General features: G+C 42.8%; 6 protein-coding genes across 7 annotated transcripts; 5 read left to right on the top strand and 1 right to left on the bottom strand.

Moving 5' to 3' along the window:
* Nucleotides 1–217: 217 nt before the first annotated feature.
* On the top strand, nucleotides 218–3369 carry LOC145703749 (malate dehydrogenase, cytoplasmic-like). 2 transcript variants are annotated; one of them, XR_014134392.1, is made up of 6 exons: nucleotides 218–430; nucleotides 480–662; nucleotides 710–951; nucleotides 1000–1187; nucleotides 1322–1906; nucleotides 2139–2294. XR_014134392.1 is itself a non-coding variant. In XM_081781171.1 (5 exons), the coding sequence occupies exons 1-5, from the start codon at nucleotides 1730–1732 to the stop codon at nucleotides 3098–3100; spliced, it is 1011 nt and encodes a 336-aa protein (XP_081637297.1). In that variant the 5' UTR covers nucleotides 1673–1729; the 3' UTR covers nucleotides 3101–3369. The 2 variants fall into 2 exon arrangements, 1 of the variants encoding a protein (XP_081637297.1); XM_081781171.1 differs by lacking the exons at nucleotides 218–430; nucleotides 480–662; nucleotides 710–951; nucleotides 1000–1187 and adding exons at nucleotides 2336–2696; nucleotides 2742–2927; nucleotides 2970–3369 and having other exon boundaries at nucleotides 1673–1906.
* A 1069-nt stretch (nucleotides 3370–4438) lies between these two features.
* On the top strand, nucleotides 4439–6456 carry LOC145703176 (polypeptide N-acetylgalactosaminyltransferase 2-like). The gene is made up of 4 exons (XM_081780501.1): nucleotides 4439–4805; nucleotides 4847–5202; nucleotides 5244–5602; nucleotides 5644–6456. The coding sequence occupies exons 1-4, from the start codon at nucleotides 4606–4608 to the stop codon at nucleotides 6184–6186; spliced, it is 1458 nt and encodes a 485-aa protein (XP_081636627.1). The 5' UTR covers nucleotides 4439–4605; the 3' UTR covers nucleotides 6187–6456.
* A 97-nt stretch (nucleotides 6457–6553) lies between these two features.
* On the top strand, nucleotides 6554–8934 carry LOC145695425 (uncharacterized). Its single transcript, XM_081772413.1, has 5 exons — nucleotides 6554–6759; nucleotides 6824–6876; nucleotides 6917–7072; nucleotides 8112–8318; nucleotides 8361–8934. The coding sequence occupies exons 1-5, from the start codon at nucleotides 6554–6556 to the stop codon at nucleotides 8531–8533; spliced, it is 795 nt and encodes a 264-aa protein (XP_081628539.1). The 3' UTR covers nucleotides 8534–8934.
* Nucleotides 7091–7750, bottom strand: LOC145695437 (uncharacterized). Its single transcript, XM_081772424.1, has 3 exons — nucleotides 7533–7750; nucleotides 7418–7488; nucleotides 7091–7357 (listed from the first exon to the last, which is right to left on the bottom strand). Exons 1-3 carry the CDS (start codon nucleotides 7743–7745, stop codon nucleotides 7093–7095), a joined length of 549 nt encoding a protein of 182 aa, XP_081628550.1. The 5' UTR covers nucleotides 7746–7750; the 3' UTR covers nucleotides 7091–7092.
* Nucleotides 8935–8975: 41 nt separating the features above from the next.
* LOC145695364 (UDP-N-acetylglucosamine--dolichyl-phosphate N-acetylglucosaminephosphotransferase-like) lies at nucleotides 8976–10851 on the top strand. The gene is made up of 7 exons (XM_081772363.1): nucleotides 8976–9179; nucleotides 9221–9361; nucleotides 9621–9848; nucleotides 9896–9973; nucleotides 10018–10094; nucleotides 10138–10260; nucleotides 10304–10851. The coding sequence occupies exons 1-7, from the start codon at nucleotides 9104–9106 to the stop codon at nucleotides 10667–10669; spliced, it is 1089 nt and encodes a 362-aa protein (XP_081628489.1). The 5' UTR covers nucleotides 8976–9103; the 3' UTR covers nucleotides 10670–10851.
* Nucleotides 10852–10876: 25 nt separating this feature from the next.
* Nucleotides 10877–15478, top strand: LOC145695361 (TBC1 domain family member 9-like). The gene is made up of 9 exons (XM_081772359.1): nucleotides 10877–11507; nucleotides 11555–12775; nucleotides 12817–13011; nucleotides 13051–13344; nucleotides 13385–13577; nucleotides 14402–14806; nucleotides 14848–14993; nucleotides 15079–15283; nucleotides 15325–15478. Exons 1-9 carry the CDS (start codon nucleotides 10890–10892, stop codon nucleotides 15474–15476), a joined length of 3429 nt encoding a protein of 1142 aa, XP_081628485.1. The 5' UTR covers nucleotides 10877–10889; the 3' UTR covers nucleotides 15477–15478.
* The last annotated feature ends 2 nt before the right edge of the window (nucleotides 15479–15480 follow it).

Here is a 15480-nt window from a genome sequence, read left to right as displayed (position 1 = left end):
CAATCGTGGCGCCGCACTTTTCTTCGCTCCAGCAACGGAACATTTTGGTGTCCCTCCGACTCGATTTATTTAGTCCCCTCGAACTCGTAAAAATGACTACTTTTTATTAAGAGATTTTCGTAGAGTTAGAAGAAAGAATGATTTTCATGCGAGAAAAGAGAAATTATCCAGTTGAAAGTTCTCTTAAGTCCGATTCTAGCGCCAAATGGTCAATCTAACTCATTCATTTTTAGAAAAAATGCTAGAGAAAAAAGGAACTGGACTGTCCTTTCTCTCTGGGCCGGGACCGATGCTCGCCGGAGTTTTCGGCATTTTCGGAGCCGTCTATTTGGCGGTGAAATATGCTTCGAATAAGAAAGGATACCATAGGACCACTCCAAGGACTCTTTCTGTCAACCCGAACGATTCTGTCGAGCTGCCTCTTATCAAGGTACATTTCAAGGGCAAAAAGAAACAGAAAGGGTTACCGATTTGTTTAGGTGACGGAAATCTCTCACGATACAAAAATTTTCCGCTTTGGATTGAAAGAAGGTCATCGCTTGGGACTGCCCGTTGGCCAACACATCAACCTAAAGGCCAAGATTGATGGAAAGCTTGTTATTCGTTCCTACACACCGATTTCGTCCGATGATGATCTGGGATTCGTCGATCTTTTGATAAAGGTAGAACTTGCTGATTTCATCGATGCTCAAAAACCGCGATTTTCTAGGTTTATCTTCCAAACGAACGATTTCCTGAAGGCGGCAAAATGACCCAGTATTTGAACAAAATGCAACTTGGAGATAAAATTTCCGTGTCAGGCCCGAAAGGAAGAATCATTTACCAGCGAAATGGAAAGTTCTTGATCCGAGGAGCTACTGCTAAAGATGAGAACACAAGAAAGAGCGGAATCAAACATATTGGAATGATCGCTGGCGGATCCGGAATTACGCCGATGATGCAGATTGTCAGGCGAGTTACTATTCACAAAAGTTTCTAGATAGATTATTTTTTCGATAGGGACGTTTTCAAATCGTCAGAATCGACAAAACTCTCACTTTTGTTCGCCAACCAAACCGAAGAAGATATTTTGCTGAGGGAAGAAATCGAACAAGTGAAGACTGACTATCCCGATCGATTCAACTTTATGTACACCGTCGACCGGCCGAAAGAAGGATGGGAGTACCAGACTGGTTTCATTAACAAAGGTAACCTGATTTAGGTCTCTTGCCGGTAGTACCTGATACTATCAGTGATAAAATATAACGAAAACGTTCGGGCCTAGCAAATTTGAGTTTGGAGCTTACATGATCTTTATACTGTCTTCTTATATAATTTTCAGACATGTGTGCAACCTCTCTTCCCATCCCTGGGGATGACACAATGATCCTCATCTGTGGCCCCCCTCCAATGGTCAAATTCGCCTGTCTTCCAAACTTGAAAGAGCTTGGATTCACCGACGATCAGATCTTCGTCTACTAAACGCGCCCGCTACATGTTATTTATTTGTTCATTCCCAATCGTCACTTACAAAAAGTTTTCATTTAGACCCTACTGATAAGCCCTGCTACCCTTTTCCTATCAGAAAGATGATTCTTACGCAACTGTCAGGATGCCTTGCGCAAACAGCCTAGCCCTGTCAAAGCATATTTATTCTCGCCCTCACGCGAAATCAAACAGTGCAAAAAATCACAACTTCAAATTTTCAAAAAACCGAAAGTTCCTTCTTCAATTTCCCTTTTTTTCCAGAATGGCCAAGTCACCCATGAGAGTCGTCGTTACCGGAGCTGCTGGACAGATTTCCTACTCGCTTTTGGCTCTTATTGCTCGAGGTGATGTCTTCGGACGAGATCAGCCCGTTGATCTTGTTATGTTGGACTTGCCATTTGCCAAGGATGCCTTGGAAGGTGTCGTTATGGAACTCCAGGTAATTACAACCTTTATTGAAAGCAAGCAAGAGAATCTTCTTCCGTTTGATCGAATTGATCTCGTTACATAATCTTCCTTGAAAACTAGCACCTCCTTAGATTTTTATAGCATTTTCAAGAGTCGCCGGGCATTTACTATTGCCCGGTCTTATTTAATTTTATGAGGCGTGCTAGACAAATAGTTACATACGATTTCGAAAGAAGAAACTCTTTTGGTAATTTTCCATTCAGGATTGCGCCTTCCCAAGCTTGAAGTCCGTCACTGCTACCTGCGACCAGACTGAAGCCTTCACTGACATCGATGTCGCCGTTCTCGTTGGTGCTTTCCCACGAAAGCCCGGTATGGAGCGAAATGATATGCTCGCCAAGAACGCTGAAATCTTCAAGGTAAAGTCAGACTGATGTTCTCTCTATTTATCCATTTGTAGGCCCAAGGCGCCCTCTTGAACACGGTCGCCAAGAAGACCGTGAAAGTCCTTGTTGTCGGTAACCCAGCCAACACCAACTGCTTGATTGCCCAGAAGTACGCCCCCACCATTCCCAAGGAAAACTTCTCCGCCCTGACTCGACTCGACCAGAACCGAGCCACCGCCCAGATTGCCGCCAAGGCTGGTGTCACCTCCGACAAGGTCAGCCAGATCACCATCTGGGGCAACCACTCCGCCACCCAGTACCCCGACGCCTGGCACGGAAAGGTCAACAAGGACGGCGCCGAGGTCGCTGCTTCCGCCGCTGTCAACGATGATGCCTGGCTCAAGAGCGACTTCATCACTACCGTCCAGAAGCGAGGTAAAAATCCAAATAATCAACCCGTCTCTTCAATTTTTCCATTAGGTGCCGCTGTTCTCGCTGCCCGAAAGCTTTCCAGCGCCATGTCCGCTGCCAAGGCCATCGGTGACCACCTCCACGACTGGATTGTCGGATCTGAAGGCCGATGGGTCTCCATGGCCATCACCTCTGATGGAAACAAGTACGGTGTTCCAGAGGGTCTTATCTACTCCTTCCCAGTCACTTGCGAAGGTAACTACATATAAAACGATCAATGCTAATTATTTTTTCTAGCTGGAGTCTGGACCGTCGTCAACGGCCTTGAAATCAGCGAGTTCTCCCGAGAAAAACTCACCGTCACCGCCGAAGAACTCTCTGGCGAAGCCAAATACGCCGCTGAGTTCCTCGAGAAGGCCTCTGCCTAAAAAGAGAAACGGCCTCTAATTTAAAGTTACGCGATCGTATCAAATCATCGTCCTCCAAGTTCACTGTTTTGTTGTCTAAAAATGATACCTGTGCCAGTCTATGTGTTTAAAAAACAATTGTGTTTCGTTCTGATTAAAAAAATCTTCAATCTAAAAAAACCAAACGTTTTACATGTATTTACTTCGCTCAGACTCAGAGATTTGTGCAACTTATACATTCAACTTATCTATCTAGCCTTATTCAGCCATATACAGTTGATTTGCAGTGATTAATAGTCGTTTATCGTGGAATTTCAGATGTAGATGCATGCCTAGAAGGGTTATCGCAGCGGGAACCCTGAAAATTAAGAAAATTAACAGGGGATACTTACAGTTACAGGTTTCTATCATCTTCAATTTGGATGAAGCTGTTTTCGCTAAATGAGTGCTTGATAAACCGAGAAAAAGTATGAATTCGACGAAATTATCTCCGGATTTTTCGACAAGCCCTCAAAACATGAAATGAAGAATTTAATCGTATCGGAAGACGGACTCAAACTTGCGATGGACTTTGCCTTCTTTTACAGAAAAATGCCAATGGCGATTGAAGATGATGATATTGTTGTGGAGGGGAACAGATTTGCATCGCTGAGAAAGCTGCTCATTAGCGGGGAAGTGGCGAAGGATCGTCCGAGATGTATGAAGCCGTTGAAGTTGAAGAAGCTTTCTCTTGCTGATCAGTTTGCCTCTTTGTCTCTTACGAAAAATAATGAATAATTTATAGCAATAATTTATAGTTATTGTTATTTATTAACAACTAAATAAAATGATAAACAAAAAATGTGTAAAATGCGTTCTTAACATCATAAACCTATTAAATAAAAGACTGTTAGCCAAAGAATCGATAGACCATCTCGAAATTCATCGACTATTTATATTTACAGCAGAAAAAATTGACAGCGAGTTTATTATTCGAAATATTTTTAGATCAGATTATCGAGATCGCTTTCTGAAAATGTCCGGTGTTCGTAAAAGAAATGTCACTAAACCTTCTTCTCAATCCGTCGCTTCGAAAATCTCCAAAGGATCCAAAAAATCTTCCAGTTTCTCGACTCCTCAACTTATTGGAATTGTGTCCGCTCTTGTTCTTGGAATTCTGCTTTTCTGTCCACTTGAAGTTTTCGATTTTTTCCTTGCAAAGAATCAGAAGATCGTCAGAGTCAAATACGAAGTGCCTGAATTTGTACCCACAGACTTTGTTGCTCGAAATGAAGTCGAAGAAGAATCATTCGAGGAATTGGTTTAAACCGATTTTCAATAATAGAGTAGTAAGAATCCGGATTAACCAAATAAAGCTGTATAAAAAAGCTAGAATTGTGGACAACGAAGACGTCTACGATTCACACGAGAAAGTGTCTTGGAATGATTTCAATATCCGCAAATACATCAATGCCGGCCGAGTCACGAACAAAAAGGACGCCTATAAAACCGCAGCGTTTAACCAGCTCGTTTCCGACGACATTCCGATGGATCGAAATATCCCAGACACTCGCCTAGGATCTTGTCCGTCTCAAGAATATCCTTCTGAAGGGCTTCCAACGACCTCAATTATTATCACCTTTCATAACGAATTGAGATCGACGCTTTTGCGAACTATCGTTTCCGTCATTCGAAGAACACCAGCTAATATTTTGAAAGAAATTGTTCTCGTCGATGATGCTTCTAGGTAAACTTGACCATCATTTCAAAAATAAGAGTCGTTTCTAGCGATCCAAACGTTGGAATGGAACTGATCAAGATCGAGAAAGTCAAGTTGATCGTCAACCGCGAACGGCAAGGCCTCATTCGAGCTCGTATCCGCGCTGCTATGGTCGCTACTGGTGATACTCTGACTTTCCTCGATAGTCACGTCGAAGTGAACAGAAACTGGATCCAACCTTTGATGCAGCGAATCCAACAAAACCCCAAAATTGTCGTTGCTCCTATCATCGACGTCATCAACAAAGATACCTTCAAATACATTGGTGCTGATGCGTTTTTGACCGGTGGAGTTTCTTGGGCGATGGTTTTCAGATGGGATTGGCTGACTCAGAGAGGGACAAGCACCATGGATCACACGAGAGGTTGGTGGTTGAATTAACTCTCTTATAATGTTGCTTTATAGGACTCCGGAGCCCAACAATCGCTGGCGGATTGTTTTCAATCTCAAAAGCGTGGTTCCACGAGTTGGGAGAATACGATGATCAAATGGACATCTGGGGCGGAGAAAACATCGAATTCTCTTTTCGAGTGTGGCAATGCGGCGGAGAAATGGAAATTCTTCCCTGCTCAAGAGTCGGCCACGTTTTCAGAGACGAACATCCATACGATTTTGGAAAGAAGGGTTCAAACAATGTCTTTGTCAAGAACAACAATAGATTCGTTCATACGTGGATGGATGAATACACCGATTTCTACTATGGAACAAGACCAAATGCTAAGAGTATTGAGCCAGGAGATCTGTCTGTTAGGGAACATTTTAAGGTAATATTTTATTTCAGGGATTTCGGTAAACTCTTTTGTAGGAAAAGCTGCAATGTAAGGGCTTCAAATGGTACCTGGAAAACGTCTATCCTCGTCAATATGTTCCTGAACGCAACTCCGTTGCTTGGGGTCATGCTAAACGAGGAGAACACTGTCTCAACGTCTTCCCAACAAAATCCAATAAATCGGGCGTTTATGGTCAGCTAGGAGCAGCAAACTGCAACCAAGGCTTGAACAATCCGAGCTATCAAGACATGGACAAGCAACAACTCGTCTTGAAGAAGTTCACTGGTCTTTTCCAACAGCCAGTCCAAATGAAAGACGGAAAGTACGTGAATAAATGCTTTGGCACCCCCGACACGACACCAACCGACGGCGCAAAGGTCATCCTCGCTGATTGCGTGAGCAACGCAGAAGTTAGAGAAGCCAATTCTCATCAAAGATGGAATTATGTCGGTACGAATATCAAGCTAGAAGACTTTCCTCACCTCTGCCTTGATGGATCTGATCTGGGCTCGTTCAGAGTGAGAACTTGCACTGGATCAGACAGCCAGCAAATTTTATGGGAAATGTTGAATATTTAAAAATTGAAACTATCTATCGAAACAATCAAAGTTTTAATACAAGAGCTCGTATTTTCTGTATTGCTCCAACTCACAAACTAACCCTGAAATTCATCATCTTGTGCCTTACTTGCTAGCTGTAGTACATTCATTCTTATTCAATTTATTATTTTCTGTATGTTTCGTTTTTGCACTTTGAAATTACACTTCTCTCTTTTGTGCTCAACCTGTAGTTCGCTCTCCAATATCTGTATCGTTACGAATATTGAGATTTATTATTACGGACAACGACTTTTTTAAAAGTTTAATTAATCAGTTCCTTCCTATCTTCAGTTAGATAATTTATAACTTCTTCTACTCACTCTAAATTTATCTAATTCAATGTAGAATGGAACAAGAGCGCATATTCCGTCGGATTTGCCATACAAGAGGAATATCCTTAGACGCCATCAAGAACCTGTCAGATGAAGAGATCATCCGTCAGTTCTGGCATCATCTAAAAGTCGCCGATCTCAATCATCTAAATCCCTTCGCCATTGATGATTGCGAAGCTATTGTCGAAAAGATGAAGCATCGAGAAACCAGGAACAAGAGGTAAATGCCGAGAAATGTTGAATGTCTAGTAAAATGTCCTGTCAAAGTTACTGAATACTTGAAGATATGCGGCAATGCTCGAGCTGGAGAAAAATGGTTATTTTGAGTTAGCAAAAGGTTCTTTCTAACTTTAACTGCTACTTAATAGTTTTTCTAGCGAAAGAAAGAGATCCAGGATTATATGACCAAGTTGTGGGAAAAGATGCCGTCGGACGACCAAAAGAAATGAAATTCTCAGACGTTCTGATGCGATGCTGGATGCAAGAAAAAGACCCCGACACTGGCGAGCGAAAAATCGACAAGCCCTTTCACAGTAAGTTTTCTTCTGCGAATTTATTTGTTGATCAGCTTATCGTTTTGTTCTGCAATAAGTTTGTCGCTTTCTTTCGCTTTAGCGCGGAGCTGAGCGTATGTGACATAAGGGCGTCCTTGGTTCTCGGCTTGTTGTGAAACCGTCGGCATCGGTGTTTGAAGTCGGAAGATGCCAATGACCCGTTCTCGTTGTCGCAATTCATGGGGAAATTGGTCGAAGTACTTTTTCTTTTCTTCGATTGAATCGGGCATGTTCTCGACTTTGATTTTGCGGAAGTACCCGTCTAATTAGGCTGCTTCGTCGGATTAGAGAAAAATGTTTTTCTAGTGTTCTCGAGCCTTTCCTGGTAAATTTTCGTAGATTTGGCTTCGTCTTCCACTTGCTAGCCAACTTCCGACACCGATTATTCCTCCAACCTAAATACAATATGTTCCTTGAACGAGACTTTTTCGATTGTGACCGTTAAAACATTGAGAAACCCAATCCATCCATGATTTTTTACTATTCTGCGCGTAACTGGATGCGCTTTGTATGTTAAATACGCGGTTCCAATGCCAAACATGGCTGCGATATTTTTCTCGAAAAGAATTTGATCGAAGATCTTTTTCTCTTCCTCGAGGACGGGCGGGGGACCGACATCGGTTCTAACGTCAAGTCCGGGACGGGCCGACATGCAATCAAAACTAACTGTATTTTAAAACCAACAATAATTATCACCGAAAAGTGGTCTAGAATGATAAAAGACAAACCATCAGAATATTGAGAAATCCAAGCCAGCCATGATTCCTCACTAAATTGTTCGTCATCGGTATCATTCTGTATTAAACGGATGCAGTCCCCATTCCAAAAATGGCGGATAAGTTAAGCTCAAAATTGATTTGATCGAAAACATTTTTTTCGTCTTCTAAAAATGGCGGATGAGACTCAAGCGTTCTCAAATCGAGCTCTTGGTTCCATGGCATAATTATAAACTGATCTCAAGTAGAAAAAACCATAGTAATTATAAAAAACTAGAAAGATGCTCTAGAATATTGTTAAGGCAACAAGATGAAAGACCCAAGTGATCCGGACTACGAGGAAGAAGAAGACGAAGAGGAGGAAGAAGAAAATGATGAAGACAAGGACGAAGAGCAGGAAGAACCTGTAGCGGACCTGATAAACGAAGATCTAAGTCCAGAAGAAAGACAAGAGGAGTTTTTGAATCTTATGAAGGAACGCTTTGTCGACGGAAAAGACCCTGAATTCGGTAAAAATTGCATCTCCTTTTGAAATTGACATTCATCTTCAGATTATGACTCTCTCGATGTTCGCGATTCAGTAAAAGACAACGACTTGACCGACGCATGGTTTGATGAAGAGGAAGAAGCCGTCGTTTCTCCAGAAAATTCATCAAACAAGAAGCCAGCCTCGGATAGCGAATCTGAAGATGACTACATGACCATGGATCTGTCCAAGCTCTAATTCTTCCTGCCACTTTTTCAAAGGAAGGATGCAATTAGCCTGGGTCTCAGACCCAGGATTCATTTCAAAAGTTCATTTCTAACCCTAACCCTAACCCTAACCCTAACCCTAACCCTAACCCTAACTGAAGGTAACCCTAAGTAACCCTAGACTAGACCCCGGCATTTTAGGACCTAAGGGGCGAAGCCCCGTGGTAAGGGGCAAATAGATCTGAGAGTTTTCAGAGAATCAATCGACGAAGTCTGCCCAAAATGCCAATTTTTAAATGAATCCTGGGTATTGGACCCAGGCGTCACTTCTGAGGGGGTAACCTGGGTCTGAGACCCAGGCGTCACTTTTGAAACGAATCCTGGGTCTGAGACCCAGGCTAATTGTATACTTCCTTTTCAAATCTACTTAATTCCTTGTTGATTCCACAGTTCTCAACTTTTCGTTTCAGAAATGGATGTCGATATCTGCTCGGGGTGTTTGCTTTATCCGGTGATTTTTCTTCTCGGATGGAAAATATCTGAACGCGCGATTTCAAGCGCGAAGCAATCCTTTATTGATGCGGGATTGAAGGGCAACGATATGGGCCGCGCTGACCGACCTCTTGTTCCTGAATCACTGGGACTCATTTCTGCCGTTGTTTTTCTCGTCTTAGCCGGTACTGATGATCTTCAGAGAGTAAATATTATTGATATTCAGTGATTCAAATTCCATTCTTGGACTCAAACGTAGATCTGGTGCTTTTTCTCGGAGCTTTGTTGACGATAACTTCTGCTGCTTTCCTTGGCTTCGTGGACGACGTCCTAAATCTTCGATGGAGACATAAGCTGTGGGCTCCAGGTTTGTTTCGCTTCATTTTAATTTTGCGGAGATTAATCTGTATCGAATGACAGGTTGGCAGAGGGCGGTAGGCACCGACCACCAGTTTTTAGTTCGACGTCTCTTTGGTCGGCACTTCGACCCAACAGGCAACCGAAATCAGGGTCGATCCCTTTTCTCAAACACCGGTCAGGAGATACATGCGACGCTATAGTACCAATAAAAAGCGTTTAAAAAATCACTCACCCGGGTCTTATCGAAACTTATGGTCTCTTTTTAGCTGTTTCTACTGTGCCACTTCTCACGGTTTACTTCATCGTCAACGGGGAGACTTCAGTTCTCTTGCCCAAATTTCTTCGCGGCTTCGAACTAACCATCTTCGATTTCAACCTCCTTTCTAAAGAAGGGATCCTCCAACTTGGTCCGCTTTACTACTGCTATCTTCTTGCCCTGATCATTTTCTGTCTGAATGCAATCAACATCCTGTCTGGCGTCAATGGCCTCGAGGGTTAGAACAAGCTATGTTTACCATTTAATTTTCAACTTCTATTTTAGCTGGTCAGAGTTTTATCATCGGCTTGGGTTTCATTTGCTACAATTTGATAGAGCTTTATAATGGCAAATTGTCAGAAGGTTTGGCAGTCCATGTTTCTCTAGTAACATCATATTAATATTAGAGCACCTGGCCTGCCACTACCGATCACTTTCACTCATGGTCCCATTCGTCGGGTGCGTTTTTGGGCTCGTTAGAAGGGTAGTATTTCGATATCTTTACAGGTGACAATTTTTATTTTAAGAACTGGTATCCAGCAGAGGTTTTCGTCGGCGATACTTTTTGTTACTGGGCTGGATGTACTCTGGCCACAACTTCGATTATCGGAAGATTTTCCAAAACCGGCCTCTTGTTTTTCATCCCTCAGGTAAAACTGAGCTTCGAACAACAATACGGAATAAATCTTTCAGATCTTCAATTTCGTCTACGGCCTGCCCCAGCTGTTCCACATCATTCCCTGCCCTCGCCATCGTCTTCCTCGTTTTAACTCAGAAACTGGCTTACGAGAAATGTCAACGACAAGAGTAAAATGGTCAAAATTGAACATAATTGGAAAACTATGGATCACAGCTGGAAAACTCACTGGAACCATTTGGACCAAGGAACTTGAAGATGATGAAATTGAGCTCAACAACTTGACGAACCTTAATCTGACATTAAAGTTAGTTGGTTCCGTGTCTGAAGCAAGTTTGACAAAGATCTTACTCTTTCAGCAAGTTCTCGGTTGTGCTCTTGCTCTATTTATAAGATATTATGTCGCTGGGTTAGTTTACTAGATTCTGCAGTAGTTTCATCTAGATTTTCTCCTTAATTTTCTGTAACAAAGTGCAATTCCTTCATTTACCTATCAGTGCCTACGCCTTTGGCGATATCAGAACCCGCCTGAAGCGCGATTCCGTCTTAGATTTATTCCTACTCGATTTATTGTATATTGAGATATCTACACAAACCTAAAACAGATCTAGTCTTCAAAAAATTCTTTCAGAAATCTGATGAATGTGGATTAAACCCGAGCTGGTCTCGCCCTCAGCGCTTTGGACGACCGAGCAGTGCAACGAATGGTTCTTTTTAGAAAAACGACGTGGCCATGGCGGAGATATCGGGCTTCCCGGAGCTCTTCTCAAGTCGATGGACTCGTTTATGACGAACATCCTGCCCTGGAGAATACTTTATGTTGTTGATGAGCTCGATTCTAGATATCAAATTGCGGCTGGATGGGATGAGGGTGAAATACGCTCGCGTTGGGATTATCTTGAGAAGGAATGCGTCCCGATGCTCGCAGAAATGGACGACCAAGAAGATCGAACAACCTTCGTTCTGGCCAAAATCAACTCACTCGCCTCTAGGGCGGAAAAAGAACGATCATCCCAAGAGCCGAAGAAACTCAAAGAAGCGTCGATAAAATTCCGCCAAACTTTCAGTTATCCCGATTCAGAACGGCTCGTCAATTTCTTCATGTGTACTTATAGCAACAGACCTGGGCAGATTTACTTGTCGGTGAATCATTTGTCTTTTTATTCGTATGTTTTTGGAAGTGAGCTGAAAGTGGTGTGTAGATGGATTGATGTGGAAAAACTGGAACTCAAGTCTGGCTTCTTATCGTATGTTGTCAAGGTAAATCGATTTAGTGACCATTTGGTAAATTAATTGGACGATCCTAGGTTCGTGCGAAAAACGACAATTTCTCCTTCCACTTCGTGAGCGAAGAACCCTACAAAACGATGCAACAGCTTGCCGACATCGCTTGCAGAAACCTAATGGACGGCGACCCGCAGCGCACCGATCTCGACAGCGGGCGACAGATCAAAGCCAAGACCGAGAGCCTTAAGAGCCGCCTCGATAAGCGCCAGCGAACCGACAAAATTCGATTTTTCTTTCGCCTCCCCTCCGCCGAAATACTTGATGGAAAGACCGACTGCGTTCTGCACTGTGCGTTCGAGCGAAATAGGGCTGAATCGGGCGGGCTTTTTGTCTTCAAGAACTTTGTTTGTTTCAAATCTTCTCTTCCCAATTCATTGACGCTCGTCATCCCTCTTCGTTTCGTAACCCATGTCGAAGGGATGGACTCGTCTAACGCTGTCAAGTCGGGTATCTCTATCTCCGTTTCGGAGCCGTTGATCAATAACGAAAATAAAGCGAAGCAAAACTTCTTTTTCGGAAGCATTCCCGATCGCGACGATGTCCTGAAAATCATCAGAAATTTTTGGACGCAAATACGCACTCCAATGCCATCCGCATCATCTCCTGTTACTGTCTGTTCTCCGCTGGCGGAGCAATACTCGACAGAACCAGCTGGTAGAAAAGCGGCTGACATTGATTACCGGGAAGTCGAGTTGGAGAACGCGTCTAGAGCGGCTGCTAATGATGTAAAGATGAAACTGTGGGAGCTTCACTTTCAAGAGTTTGGGCGAGGTGTAGCTATGTACAGAACTTCGAAGCTGCAGGAGCTCGTTATCAAAGGAATCCCGACCTGTTTTCGTGGAGAGCTTTGGTTAACATTTTCAGGCGCTCTTCATCAACTTAGAGCCGCCCCTGGGAAGTACGCGGAGTACGTGAACTCTTGCAACGAATCCAATTCAATTGCTGCCGATGAAATCGAACGAGACCTTCACAGAGCTCTTCCAGAACATCCTGCGTTTCAGGAAGACAAGGGCATTTCCGCTCTGCGACGCGTTCTTAACGCATATGCTCTCCGAAATCCTTCAATAGGATACTGCCAGGCGATGAATATCGTCACTGCAGTACTTTTACTGTATTGTAACGAGGAGCAAGCATTCTGGCTTTTGGTCGCGATTTGCGAACGACTCTTACCCGATTACTACAATAAAAGAGTTGTTGGAGCAATTGTGGATCAAGGGGTTTTTGTCGGACTTGTCAAACAGGTCGGTTCTATTTTGAGAGTCAAAGTTTGTAAGATTTTTAGCACTTACCAAAAATTCACGGTCGTCTGGCAGAATTATCTGTAGTAGACACTTTGACGCTTCCATGGTTCCTTACAATTTTCTTGTCTTCAATGCCCTTTCACGCAGCGACAATGATTGTCGATGCTTTCTTTCTTGATGGTGCAGTTGTCATATTCAGAGTAGCACTTGCTATACTTCGCGAAAACGAACAGAAGGTACATTTCTATTCTAATACACTTTCGTAACGCTCTTAGCTTTTGGATTGCAGAGATGAAGGAGAAATCATGCTCCTGCTTTCTGGATATCTTGAGTCTGTTTTCTCACGAGAAGCAGCCCCGAAAAGCCACCAGACTGCACCAAAAGATGTCCTCAATTCAAGAGCTGGAACTGGCCAGGAGATATCGCAACTCATCCGACATGCTTACCAACACTACTCGCTAATTTCTGCAGATTCGATTGAGAAACTAAGAATGGATCAGCGACTTCGAGTTATCAGAGATCTTGAGAATAACACGATGAGATCTGCTTGCAGAAGAGTCACTACGAAGGTACCTCTTTGAATTTGAATGCTTTACTTAATTTCTGTAGCTTGCATATGAAGAAATCGAAGCGCTTTACAGGCTTATTCGGGAAGAAGCTATGAGTAGAAGATATCATGACGAAGAAATAAGAGACTGCTTGTTTGATCCTGAAAAACCTGCTGAAGCACAATTTCGCATCGATCGACCTCTATGGATGAGCCTTGGCAAAGAACTTTTGCCATTTGGTAAAGGATTGGTCGGTATGTTTTTGATTTATTGATTTTATTCCTAACGACGAAATTGCAATGGATAAAATTTATGTGAACATAAAATGTCGTCGAACATCGCAAGCTTCAATTTTCTTGTCGCACATCGAGCAGTTTTTCCCATCCTGCACTAATTTTCGAATGCAAGCATTGCAGAACATATGGCCGCATCGTGCCGAGGCGAGCTGGTTCTCCCCATCATTGTAAGCATTGAAACATACGGGGCATTCCGGGACATCATCATTTTCTTTTTGTTTCACCTCCAGATTTTTCAATCGTTCAATCATATCGTCATCAAGCTTTACCTTTTCTTCCTTTCGTTTTTGGAGATTCGCTTCTAATTCCTCAAGGATTCGATCATTTTCGGCAATTTGAATGGTTTTCGCGTTGAGAGCTATTTCCGCGGAGGCTTTTGCTTGCTTTCCTTCAGCGATTTTTTCCTCAAAGAACTCAATTTCATTAGTGATGTCTTTGATATCTCTGGCGATGATTGCTGCGTCTTTATTATCGTTGCTCATCTTCGCCTTGTGTTTTTTTATTTCATTTTGAGCAGAAGCAATCATGTCTTCTTTTTCGTATTTTTCATCGGCTACCATCGAGTTGAACTCATCAAGTCTCTTTGAAATTTCATTTTTCTTTTTCGTAAAAAGCTTTAAAAAAGACATCTTCATGTAAATTTGTTACAATCAGAATGAATTGAGCCCGAACACAATTGTTATCAGAAATACAAACAACCGCCAAAATGGCGCGGAAGGGCAAAATCTTATCAGTAGCATGAGTGGACCCTTTGACCACATTCTCTTAGTTTGAATGTTTAGGTGATGAAATCTGCAGCAGGATATGGAAGCTTCTCAAGAAAGACTCAAAGGGATTTGTATCATTTGAAGATGCATGTAGTACATTCGGGGAACTCTGCCGCGGAACAAGCTCTGATCGACTTCGCGTAATTGCTCGCTGCCAAAAGCCTCCTGCAGTAAAAACAACTCCAAAAGACAGCTACTGCCTTGTTTCATGCGACGACAATGGACAATCTGGCTCTCTAACTTCATCTACAGAAGTTGTCGCAAAAGTTGTGCTCAAAGAAGACTTCTTCCCCGAAGTAGAAGCTCCTACCCGTCCGATTGGCAACTTACTTGGTGGAGGTGCAGCTGATGTTGATCCAATGAAGACCTCTGGATCATGGGCTGGCGTTAAGCATCTTGAATCGAGACCCGATTCATTAGGTACTTTTTCAGCAAGGAAATATTTTGTGAAAAAATTTTAGAGATCGTTGGCCCTAGTGGAGATGCTTCCGCGGTTCTTGCCGATGATCTGGCGAATCTTGAAATTAACAAAGAGTCGTACTTCCATGAAACGCCCACAACATTCAATTATGACGAGTTCACAGCTTTCAACCTGCTCATTTACAAGGTAAAGCTGTTTCGCGTGACGATTACGCTAAAAGCGACGAATTTCGTTGTAATTTATAAAACGCATGAATTATTAAACCTGATAGCTTTTTGGCGACGTTTCAAGCAACGGGACGGGACAGACGGAGCGGACAGAATTGGCACATGCAATCTCGCTAATGACAGAACTTGGTGAAGCAAAGCGAAAACATCATGCTTCGATCGAAAAGAAGGATGAACAGGGAAGCAAGGAAGACGAAAGTAAGGAAGGAAATCAAGATTCTGATGAGGCGGAAATTATTGATCATTCTGGTACCGCCTGCTTTAAAATTACTGTTTTAATCATTTTGAAGATTGCTCGGAAAACAAAGAATGGACCCTGAAGTACTCGCAAATGGAGGCCATTCTGTTTCAAGAAGATCACATCCGCGAATTTTTCGAAAAACAGACAGACATTCGAATTGAGGCAGAAAAAACGTTGCGCGCTATCATTCACCAAAAATAAAATG

This window comes from Oikopleura dioica, chromosome 1 (assembly GCF_907165135.1).
Source record: "Oikopleura dioica chromosome 1, OKI2018_I68_1.0, whole genome shotgun sequence".
NCBI lineage: Eukaryota > Metazoa > Chordata > Appendicularia > Copelata > Oikopleuridae > Oikopleura > Oikopleura dioica.
The sequence above is the reverse complement of the archived record's forward strand: the minus strand, read 5'-3'. Positions and strand labels throughout refer to the sequence as shown.

Bases quoted from the DNA above. Each gene is read 5' to 3' on its own strand.
- LOC145703749 (XM_081781171.1), top strand. From the start codon at position 1,730: ATGGCCAAGTCACCCATGAGAGTCGTCGTTACCGGAGCTGCTGGACAG. The intron at 1,907-2,138 runs GTAATTACAACC...TTTTCCATTCAG, and splicing joins GTGTCGTTATGGAACTCCAG to GATTGCGCCTTCCCAAGCTT. The intron at 2,295-2,335 runs GTAAAGTCAGAC...ATCCATTTGTAG, and splicing joins AGAACGCTGAAATCTTCAAG to GCCCAAGGCGCCCTCTTGAA.
- LOC145703176 (XM_081780501.1), top strand. From the start codon at position 4,606: ATGGATCGAAATATCCCAGACACTCGCCTAGGATCTTGTCCGTCTCAA. The intron at 4,806-4,846 runs GTAAACTTGACC...AGTCGTTTCTAG, and splicing joins CTCGTCGATGATGCTTCTAG to CGATCCAAACGTTGGAATGG. The intron at 5,203-5,243 runs GTTGGTGGTTGA...GTTGCTTTATAG, and splicing joins CACCATGGATCACACGAGAG to GACTCCGGAGCCCAACAATC.
- LOC145695425 (XM_081772413.1), top strand. From the start codon at position 6,554: ATGGAACAAGAGCGCATATTCCGTCGGATTTGCCATACAAGAGGAATA. The intron at 6,760-6,823 runs GTAAATGCCGAG...GAATACTTGAAG, and splicing joins CGAGAAACCAGGAACAAGAG to ATATGCGGCAATGCTCGAGC. The intron at 6,877-6,916 runs GTTCTTTCTAAC...TAGTTTTTCTAG, and splicing joins TTATTTTGAGTTAGCAAAAG to CGAAAGAAAGAGATCCAGGA.
- LOC145695437 (XM_081772424.1), bottom strand. From the start codon at position 7,745: ATGTCGGCCCGTCCCGGACTTGACGTTAGAACCGATGTCGGTCCCCCG. The intron at 7,489-7,532 runs GTCACAATCGAA...TATTGTATTTAG, and splicing joins GGTTTCTCAATGTTTTAACG to GTTGGAGGAATAATCGGTGT. The intron at 7,358-7,417 runs AGGAAAGGCTCG...AGCAGCCTAATT, and splicing joins CAAATCTACGAAAATTTACC to AGACGGGTACTTCCGCAAAA.
- LOC145695364 (XM_081772363.1), top strand. From the start codon at position 9,104: ATGGGCCGCGCTGACCGACCTCTTGTTCCTGAATCACTGGGACTCATT. The intron at 9,362-9,620 runs GTTTGTTTCGCT...GTCTCTTTTTAG, and splicing joins ACATAAGCTGTGGGCTCCAG to CTGTTTCTACTGTGCCACTT. The intron at 10,095-10,137 runs GTAGTATTTCGA...TTTTATTTTAAG, and splicing joins TTTTTGGGCTCGTTAGAAGG to AACTGGTATCCAGCAGAGGT.
- LOC145695361 (XM_081772359.1), top strand. From the start codon at position 10,890: ATGTGGATTAAACCCGAGCTGGTCTCGCCCTCAGCGCTTTGGACGACC. The intron at 11,508-11,554 runs GTAAATCGATTT...GGACGATCCTAG, and splicing joins TCTTATCGTATGTTGTCAAG to GTTCGTGCGAAAAACGACAA. The intron at 12,776-12,816 runs GTCGGTTCTATT...TAAGATTTTTAG, and splicing joins TTGTCGGACTTGTCAAACAG to CACTTACCAAAAATTCACGG.